At 42.7% G+C, this 8663-nt stretch overlaps 1 protein-coding gene across 6 annotated transcripts in view; it reads right to left on the bottom strand.

Moving 5' to 3' along the window:
* Nucleotides 1-704: 704 nt before the first annotated feature.
* The window catches only part of LRP1 (LDL receptor related protein 1), a 524929-nt gene continuing 516970 nt past the window's right edge, over nt 705-8663 (bottom strand). For all 6 annotated transcript variants that reach the window (XM_078780908.1, XM_078780909.1, XM_078780910.1 and 3 more), the window contains one exon: nt 705-1004. In XM_078780908.1, the coding sequence (XP_078637034.1) occupies nt 861-1004 (144 nt within the window). In that variant the 3' untranslated portion in view covers nt 705-860. The remainder of the gene's footprint in view (nt 1005-8663) is intronic.

Below are 8663 nucleotides of genomic sequence, written 5' to 3'. Positions count from 1 at the left end.
GGCACAGCAAAGGGTTGGCACATTTTCTCCACCTTACACTCCTCTCCTCCCCCTAAGCCCCCTCACCCCTCTCCGTGTGGCCATTGCACAATTCCCCTTCGGGGTTGTTGTTTTGCTCATTATGAGGATCTCTATTTCATCCCTCTCAACTCTTTTTCTCACCCCGCCCCCTCTTTTACATCTATCTATCTCCATATCTCACTCACCCACTCACCCACTCACACACTCACACTCACACACACACTATATATTTCTCTCTCTCTATATCAATCTCTCTATCTCTCCCTCACCACTTCAGTGCCACTTTTGCATTTTGGCCACATACACATGAGTACCAAAGTACGCGTGCGCAGAACTGTGATGCCCAATTCACAAAGGCTGGAAGGACTCCTGGAAGCCGCACGGCAGGCCGTCAGTGGCCTTCACAAGTAACCCACAATTAGCGCCATCATCATGAGAAAATGGGGCAATGCAGTGGCCAACAAAGGGTCAAAGGTCAATGTGTTCGAAACGTAGTTACATGCTGCTGTCGAGATTATTGGGGCGAAGAGACAAAATACCGTGCGAGCTGTGGGATAGTGGGAGCCAATCGTGATGAGCACAGAGGTAGCACCCAAGGGGTGTGTAAGTATTTGAGGGAAGAAAATATTGTATATCAGTTGGGAGGAAAATGGAGGGAAAAATAAAGAGAGAAACTAATAAAATTGTCATCTTCCTCACTGTTTGGGTCCCAGTCCTAATACTGTATTCACATAGAAAAAAGTACTTCTCCATTTTGTACACTTTGTACAATAACGTACTGTAAGGTCCAGCAGAGTGGCTGGCAACCCTCAGGAAATAATTTGAATGTCAGCAAGTTGCTATGCCAGGGGGTCAGGGAAGTCGTCGTCATCAGGACCCCTGGCAAGGAGCTCCTTTTTCTCATCGCTGCTGCCGAGCAAGTCGTGTCCTCCAGAACTCTCCAGGTATAACGAGGCATACACGGGGTTTGTGAAATTCGTTGGCTGTGGGAGAAATAAATAAGAGACCAAATAAAGGACATTTAGAGGAACAACTAACTCGGTGGACGACACTCCTGTGATGAAAGTGTAAATTCAAATTGCATCATAAGATAAAATATTTTTACAACAGTGAGGAACCATTATCCCAAGCGAAAAGCGGGGTTAAGCAATCGTCTCGTTTTGTGTGTCTGTCCGCCTACAGATGTCAGTCGATGATCGAATAACTACTCAACTTAAATTTAATTTATATATCTTCAATACTGGAGAACACAAATCAGAAAATGAATGGGAACACGGATCGGCAGTTGAGCAGCTCTTCGGCTCTGAACTTGGCAAATTGTACGGGATCTTGCTCCGATCGCGCATGCGCACAGATGAGTAATGCAATTTTATACTCTCTCTGCCTGTCTGGCAGTCAAACAAAATTGAAAATCATTCCAAGCAGGAAATTTACTGGTTTTAGGGATGTCATAAAGGACACAAACAACACGCACAAAAAAAACTCATTAAATGTGTCGAGATTCTGTCGAGAATCGAGATTCAGACAAATTCGCGGCTCGTAGGAAATACAGATCATGCTCAGAAACACAAAGCAAGAGTTTAAAAGACCTTTCCCATGTCCCTTTCTCAAGATGGCATGGAGGTAAGGTGTTCTCTCGAGTTGAGTATTTACTGATAAATCAAACCCGAATGATGGCTTTCCAGCTCAACTCTCAGAGGGTAGTCCACCCAATGCTGAAGAATGCTAGTGAGAAAAAATGTATCCGTGGATTGATTGTCAATCAAGATTAATAAAAAAAATGGATGAGCTGGCATTGCCAGAAAATCTTCTCAAATCTACTCGTATAAACAGTGCATTCAGAAAGTATTCAGACCCCTTCACTTTTTCACATTTTGTTATGTTGCAGCCTTATGCTAAATTGTTTAAATTCATTTTTTCCCTCATCAATCTACACTCAATACCCCATAATGACAAAGAGAAAACAGGATTTTAGAAACTTTAGCAAATTTATTAAAAAGAAAAAAATGAAATATCACATTGACATAAGTATTCATACCCTTTGCTGTGACACTTGAAATTTAGCTCATGGGCCTCCCATTTCTCTTGATCATCTCTGAGATGTTTCTACACCTTGATTGGAGTCCACCTGTGGTAAATTTAATTGATTGGACATGATTTGGAGAGCCACACACCAGTCTATTTTAGGTCTCACAGCTGACAATGCATATCAGAGCAAAAACCAAGCCATGAGGTCCAAGGAACTGCCTGCAGAGCTCAGAGACAGGATTGTGTCGAGGCACAGATCAGGGGAAGCCTACAAAAAATCTCTGCTGCATTGAAGGTTCCCAAGAGCACAGTGGCCTCCATTATTTTGAAATTTGGAACAACCAGGCCTCTTCCTAGAACTGGGGAGCCCAGCCAAAGTGAGCAATCGGGGGAGAAGGGCCCTGGTAATAGAGGTGGCCAAGAACCCGATGGTCACTCTGGCTGAGCTCCAGAGATCCTGTGTGGAGATGGGTGAAACTTCCAGAAGGGCAACCATTAATGCAGCACTCCACCGATCTGAGCTTTATGGCAGAGTGGCCAGACAGAAGCCAAACAGTTCAATTTTGGTTTCATCAGACCACAGAATCTTGTTCCTCACAGTCTGAGAGTCCTTTAGGTGCTTTTTTGCAAACTCCAAGCGGGCTTTCATGTGTCTTTCACTGAGGAGAGGCTTCCATCTTGCCACAACGCTCTCAACGTTTTGGTGCCGCCAAATGGAAGGGTATCCTCACATCGCTAAAATTGCCCTTGAGATCCTCACGCCGTTCGTTACAACGAATCTCTGCGAGAGCATGCGTTTTCGAAACTGGTGGACATTAAAACAAAGAAAAGGAGCAGGCTTGCATGCGAAAATGATTTGAGGATGGCCCTTGCCAAAACAAAACCACGCATTTCCCAGATCGCCTCCCGAAAAGAAGAACAGAAAACGCATTAAGATGCAATTCTTCTTAATTTTTTTTGTCAAATTTGAGGGGTTCCGCGAGTGTTCGGTGGGTTTCTTTATGGTTCGGTGCCTTTAAAAAGGTTAAGAACCACTGCTTTAGAGCCTTTATGGGAGGCACAATTTGGCAAAAAATAAAGCCTGGTGTTGGCTTAGCGGTTAGGGTGCCGGCTTGGGATCCTAGGATCCCAGGTTCGAATCCCGGTCGATCGCTGAATTAACACCAGGGGGTTTGACACAGCCTGTCATCCTTCCGAGGTCGGCAAATTGAGTACCAGTTCACTGGTAATTCCCTGTGTGTCGCAAGAGGCGACTAACAGGGTTGGCGGCAGGAAGGGCATCCGGCCATAAAAACATTGCTTCAAAAAGGGGACAAAGGTGCCCGAAAAAGGCCAACCCCTGATCTGCTGGGAAAAATGGCCTCTAAAGGTGGTTCATGGGAGGAAATGTCGCCTTCGATTGGACTACTCTTCCATGCTGAGAAAGAGCTGCACAATCTCACCTGCCTCGCCACAGGATTCAGTGGTTTCTGAGCAGCAAAACATGGGATGCGGGCAGTGGGGTGTAGGGATATGTGGAGGTTGCAGACAGGAAATGGTTTAATAACCGTGAGCTTGCAGTCAGGTTCATTTTACAGATCCTTAATTCAACAAAATGAAAACACATCACAATCAGGGTGAAAATAAGGATGGTTAAAATCAAGAGAAGAGTAGAACTGCATGAATGTGAAAGTTTTCCATATACAGTATTGGAAAAAAATTACGTAAACGGAGGAAAAGCTGGGTAGGTCTATGCAATGCAAATAACATATGATATAATTGCATCTCGTGTGTAAAAATGAAATGCTCCATGGTACAGTCATGTGTTGATATAGTACACTGTGATTTGTTGTCAAGGAAGCAATCAGAAAGTTCCACACTGCATTAGGTCTATAAAAGGACAAGTAGGCCAGCAGCCATGGGAAACCCATGGGCATAGACATGTATGACATTTGCATATCTTGAGTTAGATGCTGCATGTAGTTTTCCAAAATGGGGTCTGGCAATTTGGCAGATACAGAAATGATATAATGTACACAATTTATTTACTTCACATAATAGCCGGCGAAGCCGGTGTTGTGAATGAACGCGTACGTATTATGTTGAAAAGCCAGATTTTGCTGGATCCCTTGAGAATGTCGAAGCTTTGATGCACCAAATCGCTCCATGGAGGCCGCCATCTTGCGGATGCGGAAGAATGCATAACAAATTGAAAAAAGTTCAATAGGAGTTTGTTTCGCCCGTCTTTTTTTGATTCACAATCCTATGCACCTCTAATTTGTAATTAAAATACTTTAAGACCAACCTCGGCCCGCACGGGCCTGGTTATCTTCAACGAAAATCGTCACCAAACACCGGAACCAATGAGATTCGAGCATTTGGAAAAATATTTCAAAAACCAAATCACTCAATGGAGGCCGCCATCTTCCGGATGCGGAAGTATGCATAAAAAATTGCGAAAAAGTTCAATAGGAGTTTGTTTCACCCGTCATTGTTTGATTCACAATCTTATGCACCTTTAATTTGTAATTAAAATACTTCAAGACCAACCTCGTTCCCCGGGCCAGCATGGGCCCTGGTTATCGTCAACGAAAATCGTCACCAAACACCGGAACCAATGAGATTCGAGCATTTGAAAAAATATTTCATAAACCAAATCGCTCCATGGAGGCCGCCATCTTCTGGATGCGGAAGTATGCATTAAAAAATTGCGAAAAAGTTCAATAGGAGTTTGTTTCACCCGTCATTGTTTGATTCACAATCTTATGCACCTTTAATTTGTAATTAAAATACTTCAAGACCAACCTCGTTCCCCGGGCCAGCATGGGCCCTGGTTATCGTCAACGAAAATCGTCACCAAACACCGGAACCAATGAGATTCGAGCATTTGAAAAAATATTTCATAAACCAAATCGCTCCATGGAGGCCGCCATCTTTCGGATGCGGAAGTATGCATAAAAAATTGCGAAGACGTTCAATAGGAGTTTGTTTCATCCGTCTTTGTATGATTCACAATCTTATGCACCTCTAATTTGTAATTAAAATACTTTAAGACCAACCTCGTTCCCCGGGCCCGCACGGGCCCTGGTTATCTTCAACGAAAATCGTCACCAAACATCGGAACCAATGAGATTCGAGCATTTGAAAAAGTATTTCAAAAAAGCTTATTACCGGTACCGTGTTTCGGACGCTGAAAACGGCGTCAAATATTCTAAAATTGACGAATAATTATTTTTTAGAAATCTCGCGGCCTCGGGGATAGTTTTTCACGGCCGGAAATATCCGAAATTGAGACAGAGTTCACCGAATTAATGAACAAGGAAATTTTATAAATTTTAATCTCATCCAGAATGCAAATGGTGTCATTTTGAACTCGGTACGGTACCTACTACACCTACCTACAACCAACTACCTAACCTACTGATGCCATAGTGATGGGTAAAATAGTGTCAAGAGGCTTTGGCTTCGCCGGCTCATTTTGTGAATGTGAATTCATGTGAATCCACATTTTAACGGCACGACAGGAGCTCAAATTCTGGACCCAAAGATCTTAAGTCAGCCACCTTCACTGGTAAGCCAACACCAGGATGTCTTAGACAACCAAGGTTGGAATCATGTGTAAATGAGTAAGCTGAGAAGAAGCAACTGCATTTTCAAGCTTCTCTTCCGATAGCCACCAGGAGGTGGACTTGAAGTTGGAGATTGGTACTGTAGCATATGGATATGGTATGTAGTAGTTTGGTACTGTAGGATATGGATATGGTATGTAGTAGTTTGGTACTGTAGGATATGGATATGGTTTGTAGCAGTTTGGTACTGCAGGATATGGATATGGTTTGTAAGTAGTTTGGTACTGTAGGATATGGATATGTTTGTAGTAGTTTGGTACTGTAGGATATGGATATGTTTGTAGTAGTTTGGTACTGTAGGATATGGATATGGTTTGTAAGTAGTTTGGTACTGTAGGATATGGTTTGTAGTAGTTTGGTACTGTAGCATATGGATATGTTTGTAGTAGTTTGGTACTGTAGGATATGGATATGGTGTGTCGTAGTTTGGTACTGTAGCATATGGATATGGTTTGTAGTAGTTTGGTACTGTAGGATATGGTTTGTAGTAGTTTGGTACTGTAGCATATGGATATGGTTTGTAGTAGTTTGGTACTGTAGGATATGGATATGGTGTGTCGTAGTTTGGTACTGTAGGATATGGTTTGTAGTAGTTTGGTACTGTAGGATATGGTTTGTAGTAGTTTGGTACTGTAGGATATGGTTTGTAGTAGTTTGGTACTGTAGGATATGGATATGATGCGTCGTAGTTTGGTACTGTAGGATATGGATATGGTGTGTAGTAGTTTGGGACTGTCAGATATGGATATGGTTTGTAGTAGTAGTTTGGTACTGTAGGATATGGATATGGTGTGTAGTAGTTTGGTACTGAAGGATATGGGTATGGTTTGTCATAGTTTGGTACTGTAGGATATGGATATGGTATGTAGTAGTTTGGTACTGTAGGATATGGATATGGTGTGTAGTAGTTTGGTACTGTAGGATATGGTTTGTAGTAGTTTGGTACTGTAGGATATGGATATGGTTTGTAGTAGTTTGGTACTGTAGGATATGGATATGGTTTGTAGCAGTTTGGTACTGCAGGATATGGATATGGTTTGTAGTAGTTTGGTACTGTAGGATATGGTTTGTAGTAGTTTGGTACTGTAGGATATGGATATGGTGTGTCGTAGTTTGGTACTGTACGATATGATTTGTAGTAGTTTGGTACTGTAGGATATGGTTTGTAGTAGTTTGGTACTGTAGGATATGGATATGGTGTGTCACAGTTTGGTACTGTAGGATATGGATATGGTGTGTAGTAGTTTGGTACTGTAGGATATGGCTATGGTTTGTAGTAGTTTGGTACTGTAGGATATGGATATGGTGTATAGTAGTTTGGTACTGTAGGATATGGTTTGTAGTAGTTTGGTACTGTAGGATATGGATATGGTGTGTCGTAGTTTGGTACTGCAGGATATGGATATGGTTTGTCGTAGTTTGGTACTGTAGGATATGGATATGGTGTGTCGTAGTTTGGTACTGTAGGATATGGTTTGTAGTAGTTTGGTACTGTAGGATATGGATATGGTGTGTCGTAGTTTGGTACTGCAGGATATGGATATGGTTTGTAGTAGTTTGGTACTGTAGGATATGGATATGGTGTGTCGTAGTTTGGTACTGTAGGATATGGATATGGTGTGTTGTACCGGTAGTTTGGTACTGTAGGATATGGATATGGTTTGTAGTAGTTTGGTACTGTAGGATATGGATATGGTGTGTAGTAGTTTGGTACTGTAGGATATGGTTTGTAGTAGTTTGGTACTGTGGGATATGAATATGGTTTGTAGTAGTTTGGTACTGTAGGATATGGTTTGTAGTAGTTTGGTACTGTAGGATATGGATATGGTGTGTCGTAGTTTGGTACTGTAGGATATGGATATGATTTGTTGTAGTTTGGTACTGTCGGATATGGTTTGTAGTAGTTTGGTACTGTAGGATATGGATATGGTGTGTAGTAGTTTGGTACTGTAGGATATGGTTTGTAGTAGTTTGGTACTGTGGGATATGGATATGGTTTGTAGTAGTTTGGTACTGGAGGATATGGTTTGTAGTAGTTTGGTACTGTAGGATATGGATATGGTGTGTCGTAGTTTGGTACTGTAGGATATGGATATGGTTTGTTGTAGTTTGGTACTGTAGGATATGGTTTGTAGTAGTTTGGTACTGTAGGATATGGATATGGTGTGTGGTAGTTTGGTACTTGTTACGGATTCGTGACTTCCGTTATTGTGGTTTTCACCCACTGGACATGTTTCTGATATTATGTATTATTATTAGTTTCGCAAGGCTTATTATTCAGGAACGGTTATTTAAAGTTAAAAGGCTAATTTTAAATGATACAGGACACCGAACCGGAAAGACGAGAAGAGGAAGAGGATGAAGCAGCGTGCGCAAATTCGGAGAGGACGGTGACGTCAGGGCTCCGTAACGAGCCAGGTTTACTGACAGCCGCGAGGGGATTTTGAGTTCCTGGAAGGGACATCCGGCAATACGAATATTCGCTGGAGGGGAGAAATCTGCGAAGACAGATTTTGGGCGCTGAGATTCCGACGAATCCTTGCCTCGTCACATCGGCTCAAGCCAGAGCCGTCAGCCATTTTGAACCCCGTCCTTCGGATACCGGTGAACGTTTGCTTCACGTCATCTTCACTCCCAACATCCCACGTCTGTCGGGGATGAGTGGGTGTGACCGCTTCGTCTCCAGTTACGTTGCGGTTTGCTGAGGGAGCGGTGAAGGTGTGCCTCTGGAGGGCGCCGTTGTACAGTTTGGCGGGAAGAGCACCCTTGCCCACTGTACACGCTTCGGATATCGACTGGAGAGCGAGATTCGGGCTTCGACCCGATTTCGTCATAGAGACATTGAGGAGTGTCCGATCATTTGCTGGCAGAGCAGTGAGTCACTTGACTTTATATAAGATATATATAGAGTGCACTCTCAATGGCCATTTGCTGTACCGTATTACCTGTGTGTGATTTACAATACAAGTTTGTTCATTTATAAATCATTGGTGTGGTTTCACGATT

This window comes from Myxine glutinosa, chromosome 6 (assembly GCF_964187855.1).
Source record: "Myxine glutinosa chromosome 6, kmMyxGlut1.1, whole genome shotgun sequence".
Classification (NCBI taxonomy): domain Eukaryota; kingdom Metazoa; phylum Chordata; class Myxini; order Myxiniformes; family Myxinidae; genus Myxine; species Myxine glutinosa.
This window is presented reverse-complemented; position numbering and strand designations above follow the sequence as displayed.